At 39.5% G+C, this 15,931-nt stretch overlaps 1 protein-coding gene across 1 annotated transcript; it reads left to right on the forward strand.

Moving 5' to 3' along the window:
• Positions 1-309: 309 nt before the first annotated feature.
• On the forward strand, positions 310-14,947 carry afg1la (AFG1 like ATPase a). Its single transcript, XM_033988155.2, has 13 exons — positions 310-430; positions 2,699-2,892; positions 4,848-4,899; positions 4,987-5,088; positions 6,740-6,870; positions 7,162-7,261; positions 9,179-9,237; positions 9,327-9,409; positions 10,515-10,585; positions 10,906-11,006; positions 11,544-11,684; positions 13,029-13,139; positions 13,818-14,947. The coding sequence occupies exons 1-13, from the start codon at positions 310-312 to the stop codon at positions 13,947-13,949; spliced, it is 1,398 nt and encodes a 465-aa protein (XP_033844046.1). The 3' UTR covers positions 13,950-14,947.
• The last annotated feature ends 984 nt before the right edge of the window (positions 14,948-15,931 follow it).

Here is a 15,931-nt window from a genome sequence, read left to right on the forward strand (position 1 = left end):
CTACACAAATAGTGCACCTTTAAAACAATGATTATTAAATTACATTTTAATAGCATAAAGGACAAAATCACATCATTAGGAATACAAATAACAGCATTAAATGAAGCTAAAATGTTCAAAATCTTTAACAAAAGATCCACAAAATGTTACTAGGCGAATATAGTAGTAGCACCATGTTATACGCAAATCGTAAGTTAAGTACATTATAGTAAAAATCGATAAATATCTCCCTCTAGCGGCTAAAACACACACTGATCTGACCTGTTTGTCTGTTTCAATAAAGTTCTGATGACGTCATTTTAAACCAAGATGGCGGCGTGCTTACCTTTAGGGTTGAAGTCACCCTCAACTTTCACATGTTTAAGGCTTTTAACAGACAAATATTCCTCCAAAAAGCTGCTACGATTCGTGACCGAGCAGTGCCGACGAGGTGAGACAGCTTTTAGCTCAGACTTTTTCGTTTAAGATGTTTTAAAGATGTTGATTTAAATCCAAAGCTAAGTGGGATCTGGCTATAGTCGACCTCTCCCTGTTTAAAACCATTTCTTCACCAGCGTTTACCATTTTTAGCCAAGCAAATGACATGATTTAGTTAATTGCAGAGTGTGTATTTTAGTATTTTTATCTAGTTTTTCAGAGAGCAAACAGCTGACAGACCACGTTCCTCTAACCTTTGGTCTTCTCTGGTCAAAGGGGTAACACACTACAGATACTGCTTTTATGTATGAGTACTATTTCTAACGCCATATTCTGCCAATGTACCCCAAACTACGTAATTACTTAGGAAGAATGCTGAGAATGCCCCATTGCTGCCTGTTTTTTACCCAACGTGCAGTATCAGTTTGGCCTGTCTCCATAATCACTATTTTCATTTAGTATATGAAGCTGGAACAATATATGTTGGGGCTCAGTATTTATTCTCTGTACATTTAATTTGCAATATATGGGAGATATTTTGCCATTTTATGTAATATGATATGATTTGAGCTGCAGAAGGTTGAATACATAGCTATAAATATTAGTTTGTTTGTGTTGCAGCGCAGGCCTCTTAATGACACTGTACATTTTAACATTGAGTCACTGGGACTCTCCTGCTTTGTGGAATAAAGTAATTTCAATATCACTGCTTATGATTAGATTTTTCTGTACCAAAATATCATGCTTCAAAATTGTTAATGTGGCAGGCCTACGCGTAGTATTAAAAACTGTTTTCAATCTTTTATTTTTGTTCTCTTTATTTATACAGGGGAACCCAAAGAGAGCAGTTACACTTTCTTTTTCATGGGCACCCTGTTTAAAATACAATACAAACAAAATAAACACAAGTCCATATAAAACATTAAAACAGGAGCTGTGTGTATAAATGTTAGTTACCAGATTATTAAATTGTGACTGTGTGACCAAAGTCTCCAGTTTTGCTTTTCCTTGGAGTGTTTACCATTTTTGTTAAGCAGGTACAAAATAATAATAATGTCTTACACTTGTAATGCGCTTTACAGGCTTGTCAAAGCCTCTCAAAGCGCTACACTATATATAATATTATTCATTCACTTTCACACTTGGTGATGGTAAGCTATTATTGTAGCCACAGCTGCCCTGGGGCAGACTGACAGAAGTGAGGCTGCCAATCTGTGCCATCAGCCCCTCCGACCACCACCAATCACTCGCGCACACACCTTCGGGTTGGGGGACCAACGCTCTAACCACTGAGCCACTGTAACCCCAAAACATGCAATACATACATACAAAAACATGAAAACACAGCTATCGCATGTTAACATCATAAAGCATAGCATTATTACCAAGATAAACCCATTAAAAAGCATGCAAAAATAATAATAATATTCATTTTAGATGCACTCACCTAATTAAATAAATACAAAAAAAGCTTCCTACCTGTGTTATTCACTATTTAATCTGTTTTAACCAACTTATATTCTTGGTCTACACAGTAGTACTAGCGATTTATGTCTTATTTCCAGAAGCTTGCCACATATTATGGGTAAACAATAATATGTGTGTAAGATTTTACACAGGTTGTAAATGTGTAAGGACAGAAATTATGTAAAATAAAATAAACTACATGTATTTAAGCCCTTTACACTGGACGTGTGTAAAACTGTAGCTATACTTTTATGACTTGATATTTTATCTAGATACACAACCAGCCAAACGCTTGATCTGCCGTTTCTACATTTTATATACCAACAGAAGACATCAGATATATGAAGTAAGATATATAGAATTATGTAGCAAATAAAAACCTTAAATACCTCTACTATGGGATGACAGTGACTCAGTTGATAGAGCGTTTGTCCTCTGCTCTGAAGGTTGGTGGGTTGAATCCCACTCTTGACGTAAACATCAGTGGTTTCCAGCTCCTACAGATCGTCGTGTCCTTGGGCTCTTAACCCACCTCACTCCCAGTGTCTGTGTACACTGTTATATAAATGTGTGTCTGAATGGGTGAGTGTGATGTAAAGCGCTTTGAGCATTGAGGGTGGAAAAGTGCTACATAAACTGTGACCATTTACATTTATTTTATTTTTTTTTAATATATATATTTATGTTTTATATTCAAATCCTTAGTATTCACCCTTTGTTTTGTCAAAAAAATATTTAGCAGTATTTTTTTTCTTTACTTCATAATTCCATTTGTCTTACTTCAAAAACAACTGACTGGTCTCGTATTTCTCAGGGTACACAGTAACAGCAGAGCCTGTAGCAGAGGAGAGCCCCAGGTTTAGCGGGCCTCTGGATCACTACAACGGTCTGATCAGAGACGGGACACTTCGCGAGGACGAACACCAGAGGGCGGTGTTAGAGACACTGGAGCAGCTCCATAAGAAACTCAGAGGCTACAGCAACACGCCTACGTCTATATTCTCCAAGGTACCGTTTTTTACAGACCAAAATCTGTTCAGGTAATATATGTTGTTTTTGCTGATGTCCTCACGCAATATTTTGTATCTTTAAAGGTGCTGCACCAGGTTTTCTTACTTGTCTTAAAAACTTAAAAAAACAAAAGTAGTTACTGGTAATTTTTAATGGTTTGCAGTGGTCCAGAGTTTTCCTCACTTGGCGTTATTTATAGATACAAAATATAAATCAGCGTGATCTTTTTTGTAGTTTTGTAGTATCACAGTCTGCATACATCCACTAATGTGTGAACCATTGCCTGTATAAACAAGTGGACTAAGTGAGTGTGACGTCACCCACAGAATTCAGCTCCAGTCAAATGAAGCTCATCGAGGCTAGAGCAGTTATAGCGGCAAAGTTGAAGCCGAGTTCCACATTTGGAATTCTGACTGCGAGTGTCATCGAAACCAAAGAACCATTCAGCATCCAGGCTGTTGAAGGTAACGGCCCTTCCCACTCACACTGCTGGTTTTAGTGGGAGCGACTCTGGGGAAAGAAGGTGCCTGATTTGTCTGTTATTAATGTTGATATCTTGATTTACAGACACAATAGTGAAATAACAACCCCAGAATCATGAAGAGCGGGTTAATATGAACATTTTAAGACCAAAATGACAAGTCTGACAGCAGCAGTTACAGGGAGAGAGGCGACTTTCTATGTAAAGTGAATTGGAGCCAGAGTCGATGAAGCCGGAAGTGTGCTTATGATCATTTTCTATTTGAAACGCTCTGGCTAAGCAGGTTAACTATGTCCATTTATATATACAGTCTATGGTTATGTTGCAGAGGGAACAGACTGTGATACAACTATAGTACAGTGAGGCAAATAAGTATTTGAACACCCTGTGATTTTGCAAGTTCTCCCACTTAGAAATCATGGAGGGGTCCGAAATGTTCATCTTAGGTGCATGTCCACTCTGAGAGACATAATCTAAAAAAAAATCTGGATGATTTTTAAAAATAATTTATTTGTATGTTACTGCTGCAAATAAGTATTTGAACACCTGTCAATCAGCTAGAATTCTGACCCTTAAAGACCTGTTAGTCCACCTTTAAAAAGTCCACCTAGACTCCACTTATTATCCTAAATTAGAAGCACCTGTTTGAGGTCGTTAGCTGCATAAAGACACCTGTCCACCCCATACAATCAGTAAGACTCCAACTACAAACATGGCCAAGACCAAAGAACTGTCAAAATGCACAAGAGACAAAATTGTAAACCTCCACAAGGCTGGAAAGGGCTACGGGGCAATTGCTTGGTAAGAAAAAAGCAATTATTAGAAAATAGAAGAAGCTAAACATGACTGTCAATCTCCCTCGGACTGGGGCTCCATGCAAGATCTCACCTCGTGGGGTCTCAATGATCCTAAGAAAGGTGAGGAATCAACCCAGATCTACACCGGAGGAGCTGGTCAATGACCTGAAAAGAGCTGGGACCACCATTTCCAAGTTTACTGTTGGTAATACACTAAGACGTCATGGTTTAAAATCATGCAAGGCACAGAAGGTTCCCCTGCTTAAACCAGCACATGTCCAGGCCCGTCTTAAGTTTGACAATGACCATTTGGATGATCCAGAGGAAACATGGGAGAAAATCATATGGTAAGATGAGACAAAAAAATAACTTTTTGGTCTTAATTCCACTTCCTTTGGAGGAAGAAGAATGATGAGTACCATCCAAAGAACACCATCCCTACTCTGAAGCATGGGGGTGGAAACATCATACTTTGGGGGTGTTTTTCTGCACATGGGACAGGACGACTGCACTGTATTAAATTATTTAAAAAATCATACAATGTGATTTCCATTTTTTTTTAAATTATGTCTCTCAGTGTTCAAATACTTATTTGCCTCACTGTATGTACAAATCATATCGTCAGTGTTTAGTTAAGGCAGTTCTGTGATGTGTGTTGTTTTGTTTTTTTTCAGTTTTTCACCAAACCCAAACCTCCCAAAGGTTACTACATCTATGGTGATGTGGGTGAGTTGCTGTACTTAAAGCATTACATTCAACTATAATTGTGTCCATCTTATTAATTTGGTTTAATGCTTTTGTGTGTTTTTTCAGGCACAGGAAAAACAATGGTGATGGACATGTTTTATTCTTATGTTGAGACCGAAAAGAAAAAGAGGGTCCATTTCCACGGATTTATGTTGGATGTGCATAAAAGTGAGTTCCTGTTTGTGTGTGTCACTATAATCACTAAATCAACTCATCGTTCTATATATGAAAGATGGAGGGCAATATTTAGTGTGTGACATTTTCTTTCCTCTACTGAGATATTTTTGGTTATATTGTGTCTATATGATCAGATTTAAGCCATACCAGTTTGAATAAATAACTTATGTGATTCATTGCAGACTAACAAATAAAGTCTTTCATTCTGCTGTTTATTTCTTGCAGCTCATGATTTTTTTTAATATAATATTGTAGATTTAGAATCGTTTTTGTGGTTTAAATCTGCTCTTAGGTTTGTGTCAGTAGCATAAATGAGTTTCAATATTATCTTTTATCGTCTATATTTACTTCATCGATATATCAACTGTCAGAATGTGCTATCATGACAGGTCTAGTCGTGAGTAGAACTGGGCAAATTGTTAAAAATAGATTTGTCTGATACTTAAACCTCAGTTATAGATTTAAAAATTTTACCATATTATGATGTCAATACCAAAGTATTGACATCATAGCCTGTATAAAGAAGTGAGTGTGACGTCACTCACAGCGTTCAGCTCCAGTCAAACGAAGCTCATCGAGGCTAGAGCAGTTATAGGGGACAATTTGGAGCAGAGTTCCATATTTGGAATTCTGGCCGTGAGTATCATAGCAACCAAAGAACCTATCCAGTGAGGTTATTGAAGGTAACACCCCTTACCACCTGGTTAAGCAGGGAGCGGGTGCATAGCAACGCAGTCAGTCAAAACAGTTGCTAACACTAGTGGGAGCAGACCTTAGGGAAAAAGGCGCCTGATTTATCTGTTATTAATGTTCAGATCTTGATTTATAGACACAATAGTGAAATAAAAACCCCAGGATCATGTAGAGCGGGTTAATACAAACATTTAAAGACGAAAATGACGAATCTGACAGCAGCGGTTAAAGAGAGAGGGGACACAATTTTTCAGTGTAACCTACTTTACCTCCTGTGTCAGTTTACATTACATTAAAGTATGAAATCGTATTGTATTGTTCTCTAATTGTTTAATCAGTGGTTCCTTCACCTAAGACGGATAAGGTCATAGACTGTATATATAAATGGACATAGCTAACCTGCTAGGCACCACATTCCAAATAGGAAGTGATCATGGGCGCACTTTCGACTCCATCAACTCTAGCTGCAATTCACTTTCTACTGAAAAACTGTGTCTCCTCTCTCTGTAACTGCTGCTGTCAGACTCATCATTTTGGTTTTAAAATGTTCATATTAACCCGTTCTACATGATCCTGGGGTTTTTATTTCACTGTTTTGTGATGATTCAAGATATGAACATATAATAGCAGACAATGCAGGGGCCTTCTTTCTCTGAGGTCGCTTCCATTTGACAGCATTGCTAAGCGCCTGCTCCCTGTTACTTTCAACAGCCTCACTCCTGATCGGCTCTTTGGTTGCTATGATACTGCGGTTGGAATTCCTAATGTGGAACTCTGCTCTAAATTGGCCTCTATAGCTGTTAGTCTCATTGAGCTTCATTTGACTGGAGCTGAACACTGTGGGTATATTCTTAAGGTAGACGAGGTAGACACAAGTGATGTAGATTCATTGATCAACAATACTACTAGCCAAATACTTAACGTGTTAATACTGGCTATTTTTCTGCAGGGATTCACAGATTAAAACAGAGCATGCCCAAAAGAAAAGCAGGAAAAATGGCCAAATCGTACGACCCCATCGCTCCAGTGGCCGAGGAGATCAGTGAGGAGGCCTGTCTGCTCTGCTTTGATGAGTTTCAGGTTTGGAATCCTTATTGTTTCAGCAAACCTTTCCTATAGAAGCTATGCAAATGACATCACAGTCTTTGAAACTTTATTAGTAAGTGGCAAAGTTATATGAGAGTCCCACCGAGTCGCCGTGTTCCAAATAAGAAGTGATCATGGGCGCACTTCTGGTTCCATCGACTCTGGCTCCAATTCACTCGTCACTCGTCATTTCTTTTTTTAAATGTTACAATGTTAAAATACATACATATATACATACATATATGCCTACATACATGTTATACACATTCTCCTGTGTGTTTCCAGGTGACAGACATCGCAGACGCCATGATCCTGAAGCAGCTGTTTGAAAACCTGTTCCTTCACGGTGTGGTCGTCGTGGCAACTTCAAATCGTCCCCCAGAAGGTCAGTGTCAATAATAAACATTTAATTATTCCAATACAGGACTTGTAAGCAATAGTGATTCACTGACAGCAGCTACTTTCACATATCTACCAAAATATATGAATGTATTCTGGACCTTAAAGGTTATTTAAAGCTCCTATATTACGCAAAACTGATTCTTGTGAGATTTAAGTCATGTTATAATGCTGTTACCTCATCAAAAACAGACCTGGAGTTGTGTTTTGTTTCATTCACACATGTTTGAGTAACACTTTATTATCAGTCTTGTCTACATCTCCAAAGCTCAAAATGCTCTGTTCCACCTTGTGATGTCATGAGGTGGTAGTTTTCAAGTTTACAGCTCCTTTTACCTTTAGTTCAGTGGAGATTGGCAATTCCAGGTCTGAAATCATCCAAATGATTCTAGTGAAGGTGTGTGGAGTTTAAAAACGCAGTATTACCACATGACATCACAAGGTGGAACAGTGTTTTCTGTTTGAGAGAAGAACTCAGCCCAAATATGCAGGGTTTGTGTGTTAAACATGTATGAATGAAACAAAACACAACGCCAGATCTGTTTGTGATGAGGAAACAACATTAGACCAGAGATCAGAGAATACTGTAATATGGCCCCTTTAAATGACACACAAAGGACAAAATCTGATGTGAGTAATCATATGGAATGTGATCATTTTAATAATCTTATAACTCCAAAAAAAAAAAAACAACTCCAAAAAACTCCCCCAGTCTCTCTCTCTAAAACCTTCAAATCAGGCTAGAAAACTATTGGTAATAATGGATCAAATCAATACCATTTAAAAAAACATAAAAATCAAAGGTTTACTGTCAAAACCAGACTTAGAGAGACTTATCCATGTATTTGTCTCCAGCTGGTTAGACTACTGTAACGTCCTGCTCACTGGCCTCTCCAAACGAGCCTTAAGACAGAACAGTACATCCAGAACACTGCTGCTCGGGTCAGAACTAGAACCAGGAAGTACTTCACACATGTGTCCTGTGTTCAGGTCTCTGCTCTGGCTCCTGTGGCTCAGAGAATAGACTTTAAAGCAGCTCTGCTTGTAACAAGTCTCTCCATGGACCAGCACCAAAGAACATCTCTCAAATGTTTGTGCCATATGAATTGTGTACCAGTTGTGCTGAAAATGTAAGACTTAAACTTGAAAATGACTTCCTGGATGGAAATGGAAATGCCTGGATTTCAAAAACATTGCATGAAACCATTTCTACCATGGCCCTGGTCAGTAGCTATAGTGTTTGCGCTGACCAGTGCATACAGCTGTCGTGTCATTGGCGTAGACTGTATATATAAATGGACATAGCTAACCTGCTAGCCGCTGCATTCCAAATAGGAAGTGATAATGGGCGTGCTTCCCACTCCATCAGCTCTGGCCCTTTTTATTGAAAAACTGTCCCCTCTCTCTGTAACTGCTGCTGTCAGACTTGTCATTTCTTCTTCTTCAAATGTTCGTATTAACCCGCTCTACATGATCCTGGGGTTTTTATTTCACTATTGTGTGTGTAAATCAACATATGAACATTAATAACAGACAAATGAGGTGGCTTTTTTCTCTGAGGTCGCTCCCACTAGCGTTAGTAACAGGTTTGATTGACAGCGTTGCTACGTGAAGGGGCGGTACTTTCAACAGCCTTGCTCCTGATTGGCTCTTTGGTTGCTATGCTACTCACAGTCGGATTTCTATGGAACTTTGCTCCAAATTGTCCCCTATAACTGCTCTAGCCTCGATGAGCTTCATTTGACTGGAGCCGAACGCTGTGGCTGACATCACACTCACTTAGTCCACTTCTTTATACAGACTATGGTCACTCCAGCGCTCAATGTGTGTTTCGATTTGATACAATATATATTTTTGATGTGTATAAAGCCTTGTTTACATTATAATTTTACGTTTCTTTCAGATTTGTATAAAAACGGTCTTCAGAGGGTGAACTTTGTGCCTTTTATTGGTGTTTTACAGGTACAAAAACCTAAATATTTACTTGTATAATGTGAGTTCTGAACATGATTTTTGAATTATTTTTCTGGGTAATACATTTTCTTGTGCAGAAATATTGCCAAACCCTTCGATTAGACTCTGGGATCGACTATAGGAAAAGAAACAGGCCATTGGCGGAGAAACTCTACTTCCTGTAAGAAAATCATCTATAACATGTGACATTATTCTGGAGGTGTTCTACATATATGTCTATGATGGAATGTTCAGCAGTTTGAGAAAATACAAAATGGATTTAAACGGCACATTTTAAGGAGCCTGTGTTCAGTCCGAGTGTTCATGGTCCTGTTTAGGAGTTTGATTTTACACAAAAAGGTGAAAGTGACTAACTGAAAAACTGTTGGCTAATGCTAGCTAGCTGGTGACTATAATGTTATTTGAATCAGCACAAATCAGCACACCTGGGTAGTTCAGATAAGTCGCTCTTTCTAGTCCGATTGTATTTAACTGTCGTAAAGCTGGCTAATCAGACCAAGAGACGCAAGACTCGGGCAAAGTTTACAGTGTTTATTTACAGGTGGTGAAATAACGAACAATAACGTGGGTTGAGCTGGCGGGGGACAGGGGGCAAGGTGCAAGTCGGGATCCAGGGACAGGACGGGTGGTATGGCAGAGCCGACGGTGCGGGCGGTGCCGGAGCGTGGAGCAGGATGCAAGCCGGGCTCCGGGAACGTGGAGCACAGGGATGGGGACAGGTCGACCAGAGCCAGGGAGAGGAGCAGGGTGCAGAGCAGGGTGCAGAGGCGTAGTGTGCGGTGAACAAAGCGAGATAGGACTGTACCAGGTCTAGGAAGCCGGATTGGAGCAGAGCCGGGAGCGCGGGAGCTGGGGTGGTCCAGAAGACAGGATCTGAGGGGTAGCATGAAAATCTGAATGAGCAGGATACAATGAGCAAAATACAAGGGCAAAAAACAAGCTAGATATTCACGTGGACACGCGGACGATCTGGCACCGAGTGTCTGGTCCTGGCTCCTCTTATCCACGGCAGGTGGTGTAGATTCTGCTGATGAGATGCAGGGGCACGCGGGAGGAGCCAGGGGCTCAGCCCAGCTCCGGCAGGTGGGGGAGGGAAGGGGCATGACAGGAGACAAAACATGGAGCGGAAAGTGTGGATCGTGACATCAACTAAAGATCAGATTAAAGTCTAACAGAGCTTCAGACAGAGCAGTGCCTACAGTTAGCAACACACCCTGAATGTGAAACATTTCAGTTTATTGAATGTTGCTGTCTCCAATTTGCAGCTCCAGTGAACCAGACGCAGAGGCTACTTTAGACAAGTTGTTTGACGAGCTCGCCTTTAAACAGAACGACAGTAAGACAATTCAATGGGTTTGATTCTGTTGATGTATGACATTGACAATATGTGTTTATTTAATGGGGCACTATGTAACTTTTCTGATGTGGTCTATGCCACTTGCTTGTCTCAATGGACTCAATGGTTTATCGTGGAATGTTCCACAGTATGGTGATGCCAACTTACTTTTTTCAACATAATTAAAGTAAATGTTATACTGTGGAACATTCCAATCTAGGCAGAGCAATGGCATCTCCATGGAGATAAGTAGGTGGTGCATCCCTATGATAAAATTTACTATGTAACTTTTAATGTGTAATATTATATTTTTGTGGCAGTAACTCGCCCGAGGATCCTGAACGTGCACAACAGAAAAGTGCATCTGAGTAAAGCGTGTGGGACCATTGCAGACTGTACTTTTGAGGAGCTGTGTGACAGAGTGAGTCTGACCTCATCACTGACCTGATGCAGGGGTCTGCAGTGCTAGCAGTGCTAACCTGCTAGCCACTGCGTTCCAAATAGGAAGTGCTCATGGACTGCGCTTCCAGCTCCATCGACTCTGGCTCCAATTAACTTTACATTGAAAAGATGTGCCCCCTCTCTCTGTCCTGATCCTGATGTTTTTATTTCACTATTTATGCCCATAAATGAAAATATGAACATTAATAACAGACAAATCAGGCGCCTTCTTTTACCAAGGTCACTCCCGCTACCCTTAAAAACAGGTTAGCTTAGCCATGCTAAGCACCTGCTCCCTGCTAAACCAGCAGTGCAGGAAGGGGTGTTACCTTCAACAGCCTTGCTCTGGATTGGCTCTTTGGTTGCTATGATATTTGCAGACAGAACTCGGCTCCAAATTGGCCGCTATAACTGCTAGCCTCGATGAGCTTAATTTGTCTGGAGCTGAGCTACAGTTGACGCCACACTCACTTAGTCCACTTTTTGTATTCACATATGTTTAATGTTTTATCCTCAGCCTTTAGGAGCGAGTGACTACCTGGAGATGTCTCGTCTGTTTGACACAGTCTTCATTCGACACATTCCTCTATTAACATTAAACAAGAAAACTCAGGCCCGACGCCTCATCACTCTGGTGGACACACTCTATGACCACAAGGTACTGTTGCTCTAGAAGTATACTGCATATACTTTCATTATGGTGCTGCAGACGTTTTATACATGTACTTTTATTATGGCACTGCTGATTTTTTATACATATACTTTTATTATGGTGCTGCTGACTTTTTATACATATACTGTATTTTCCGGACTATAAATCAGACTTTTTTTCATAGTTTGGCTGAGGGAGCGACTTATACTCAGATGCAACTTTTATGTGAAATTATTAAAATACATAATTTCACATCTTGTTATCGTCACACAACTGCGCGAGGGCACTCTAGTCTTGTGTACCAGTATGACAGCCACATGGAAGCAGAAGCGGAGCTTCATCTATTTCCGGAGCAGGCGGAGTTGTTCAAAAGTGACACCAAGGATGAAGAATTCAATGGGTTTAGTGATTTGGAGTGAGATCTAGAGTGAACTTGTTAGCTTGTTATCTCGCGAAAACTGCTTCCTGTTTTCCGGTTCAGTCTTTTATGCTAATTGAAGTCTTACCCGACAGAGCACTATTTACGAAACAATTGAACTGTAAAATATAAAGTTTTGGATTCACCGGTTTGTTTACTATCAGGCCAAAATGTTATGTATACTTTCCATGCGTTCATGTGCAGTTTTGTGTGTATATGTGATATGAGCCAGAGCTTGTGTTATATTTGTGGACAAGTGCCGTATGTTACATTTGTGTAACACATCTGATTAACTGTTAATATCTTATGTAAACATACCAGACATGTATTTAGTTCGTTGTCTATGTGTTACGTTAGTGTGCTGTACTGCTCTTCATCCTGTTGTTCTCTATTTTATTGTTATTATTATAACTTGCCTGTAAAGATAAAATGTCTGTTCTTGGTCTCGGATTTTGTAAAATATATTATCCCAAAAATGTGACTTATAGTCCAGTCCTTTTTTTCTTAATTATTACACATTTTTTCGCAGGTGCAACTTAAACTCCAACATATAATCCGGAAAATATGGTACTTTTATTATGGCACTGCTGATTTTTTGTGCATATACTTTTATTATGGCACTGCTGATTTTTTATACATACATTTTTATTATGATGCTGCTGACTTTTTTATACATATACTTTTATTATGGCACTGATGACTTTTTTTTTTTACATATAGTATAGCGTAAACTCCTGATTCATGTGATATCAGTACAGTGTGGACTAGTTTAACCTGGAGGTCAGAATTCTCAGGTGATATTTTCTGTGTAACTGTCAGATTGCAGGTGGTTGATAATGTTATTATTTATTATTATTATTTAGACCTTGAATTGTAATGAATGTAAAAAAAAAAGTAAAAATTTTACAATGACATGTTTGGTCTTGTTACAGGTTCGAGTTGTGATCTTGGCCGATTATCCACTGGAGGAGATCTTTGTTCATGACGGGGACCACAGCCACGATGAGAGCCACATACTGATGGACGATTTGGGACTAAAGAGGGTGAGAACTCTCCTTAAAAGAATTTTCTGCCTTATTTACAGCCCAGTTCATCTTTTGTTGCTACATTGTGAACAGCAAACTCATGTCTGGCCTGTGAATCTACTCTAGTGAGATAAACCAGCACTTCTCTCTGCTTCATTCAGTCGTGTTGTGTCCAGTTAAAGACCTGTCTCTGTCTGCTGTTGTTTTTACGACTCTCCCAATGCATTGTGGTCTGTATTGACCGCTCTAGTGACCACAGATACCCACTACTTTTCAAGGTGCTTTGTGGGAAATTTTGAGTGCACTATTTTCTCATCAACTGGACATTCGAACACCACTAGAAATGGCAGGATCCTTAAAGAGCGCCCCCTGTAGGAATAGTGTGGAGCCATTTTTCAACCCCTAAGACTTAATTGTTGTCAGTTGAATTGACTTTAAACCATAATATTAAACGACATGTTTAACAGCACAAATCAGCTCACCTGTTGTAGTTCCAGTTAAGTCAGCTCGTTATGGTCAGATTGTGTTAAAACAAAGCTCAGATTAAAGTCTAATTTGAGTAACAGAGGTTCAGACAGAGCAGTGCCTCTAGTTAGCTTCACCTCAACCGGGGAATGTTGATGACATCAGCCGCAGAATCTCCATTGCATTTCTTTTACACTGTCCAGTAATGCTAATGTTGATGTTCTTGTCCAGGATGAAGCCAGTAGTCTGTCCATCTTCAGTGGAGAGGAGGAGATGTTTGCCTTTCAGAGAACCGTGTCTCGACTCACGGAGATGCAGACGGAGGAGTACTGGAACGAAGGGGACCGCACTTCAAAACTATAACGTTTGGACCAGTTCAATATGTAACACTAAAGACTGCAGTCTAAAAACACATTTCAGCTCTAAATCTGCTACAAACTTATGCTGTTCCATCAAAACAAACCTAAAACCTCCGAACAGAACTGAACTGAACTTAAGTGAACGGGACGCAAAGCAAAAACTGTACACAAGTATTTATTATTATGGTTTTAATGCCTTGGGTTTTAAAATGCACTTTAGATTTTTAACATGTAAAAAAAACAAAACACATCTGTTAGTTACAAGGGGTTACAGACGCACAATGTAACTTTTTTGGTCAGGATCTGTCTCAACATCTCAACGTTGCAAACAGGAAGTGATCATGGGCGCAGCTCCATTGACTTTGGCTCCAATTCACTTTATTGAAAAACTGTGGCCCCTCTCTCTTTAACTGCTGCTGTCAGACTTATCATTTTGGTCTGAAAATGTTCGTATTAACCCGCTCTACATGATCCTAGTGTTTTTATTTCACTATTTTGTCTGTAATTCAAGATATGAACATTAATAACAGACAAATCAGGCGCCTTCTTTCCCTGAGGTCGCTCCTGCTAATGTTAGCAACAGATTTGATTGACAGTGTTGCTAAGCACCCACTCCCTACTAAACCAGGAGTGCAGGTGGGAAGGGGCGTTACCTTCAACAGCCTTGCTCCGGTTTGGCTCTTTGGTTGCCCTGATAATCGCGGTCTGAATTCCAAATATGGAACTCGGCTCCAGATTTGCCACTATAACTGCTCTAGCCTCGATGAGCTTCATTTGACTGAAGCTGAACACTCCAAACGCTCCACTTCTTTATACAGTCTGTGGTACCGCCTCTTCATAAATCTGATCTGTAACTTGACCTTCTGTTGTCACCTGCTTGTCTCCGTGGAAAGTTTAATGATACATTTTGAAGCATTGTCGGCCGACAATAACATCTCCATGGAGACACGGCAGCCGACAGATCCTTCACCTGAAAAGTTACATAGTGCACCTGTAAAATTCAAAATATGAATCCTGATTTGACTTGCTATGACAACATTTATTTGCATAGATTACAAGATTAAAACTGCTCTTATAAATGAAACTGTAGAGCTGTCTTTTTTTAGAATGATATGTATGCAGATAATTTAACATAAAACAAAAAAGCACAACCAGTACGAAATATTGTGAAATAAATTTTAAGTTGTCATAACTGTCAAATCAGAGTGATATTCTGAATGTAGCTCACTGTAACTAATGTAGACGTGCTTTTTGAGGAGCAGCAGAACTGTATAAAACAGATATATAAAACATGGGACAATATGCTAATGGAATGCTGCATTTTTATCTGTAAAGAAATGTTTAAAATATTGAATACTGTTTGAAAATATAAACTTTACCGAGGCTGGATGTGGGAGACATTAGTGGCTGCTGTTTGTGATGGTGAAGATGATGAAGGTGCTTTTTAATGTGTCAGTTTCAACACAAAACCATGATTTGAAATAGAAAGCATAAAACATTACCATGAAACTCAAACGTGTAAAGTAATCATCCATTTATTTACTTTGGTCGTGACTTTGGTTCCTCCAGCTGTGTTCTCTGTGTTTGAGGTTAAGAAATCTACTTTTGGATGGTACATTTGATCTCTATGGAGTGAGTCCGTGTGTGTGTCAGATGCCCTCCCTGTGTCTCCATGGGGCCTTATTCTGCATAAAAACGTGGAACCCTGTAGTTTAGATCTGTACAAACCTTTTCTGAAATGTGATTTTTGTTTTAGTTTGTCAGTTCAGATTTCAATCTTTTTGTTAATTCTTCTGGATGAGTTTAAAATATGAACGCTTGTGAGCTATAAGTTATAATGTTGTTGCCTCCTCAAAAAACGACCAGGGGTTATGTTTTGTTCCATTCACACATGTTTGAGTAACACTTTATTATTAGTCAGTAACATCTCCAAAGCTCAAAGTGTTCTGTTCCTCCTTGTGATGTCATGAATTGGTGGTTTTCAAG

This window comes from Periophthalmus magnuspinnatus, chromosome 22, assembly GCF_009829125.3.
Source record: "Periophthalmus magnuspinnatus isolate fPerMag1 chromosome 22, fPerMag1.2.pri, whole genome shotgun sequence".
Lineage (NCBI taxonomy): Eukaryota > Metazoa > Chordata > Actinopteri > Gobiiformes > Gobiidae > Periophthalmus > Periophthalmus magnuspinnatus.

Bases quoted from the DNA above. Each gene is read 5' to 3' on its own strand.
- afg1la (XM_033988155.2), top strand. From the start codon at position 310: ATGGCGGCGTGCTTACCTTTAGGGTTGAAGTCACCCTCAACTTTCACA. The intron at 6,871-7,161 runs GTTTGGAATCCT...GTGTGTTTCCAG, and splicing joins TCTGCTTTGATGAGTTTCAG to GTGACAGACATCGCAGACGC. The intron at 7,262-9,178 runs GTCAGTGTCAAT...CGTTTCTTTCAG, and splicing joins TTCAAATCGTCCCCCAGAAG to ATTTGTATAAAAACGGTCTT.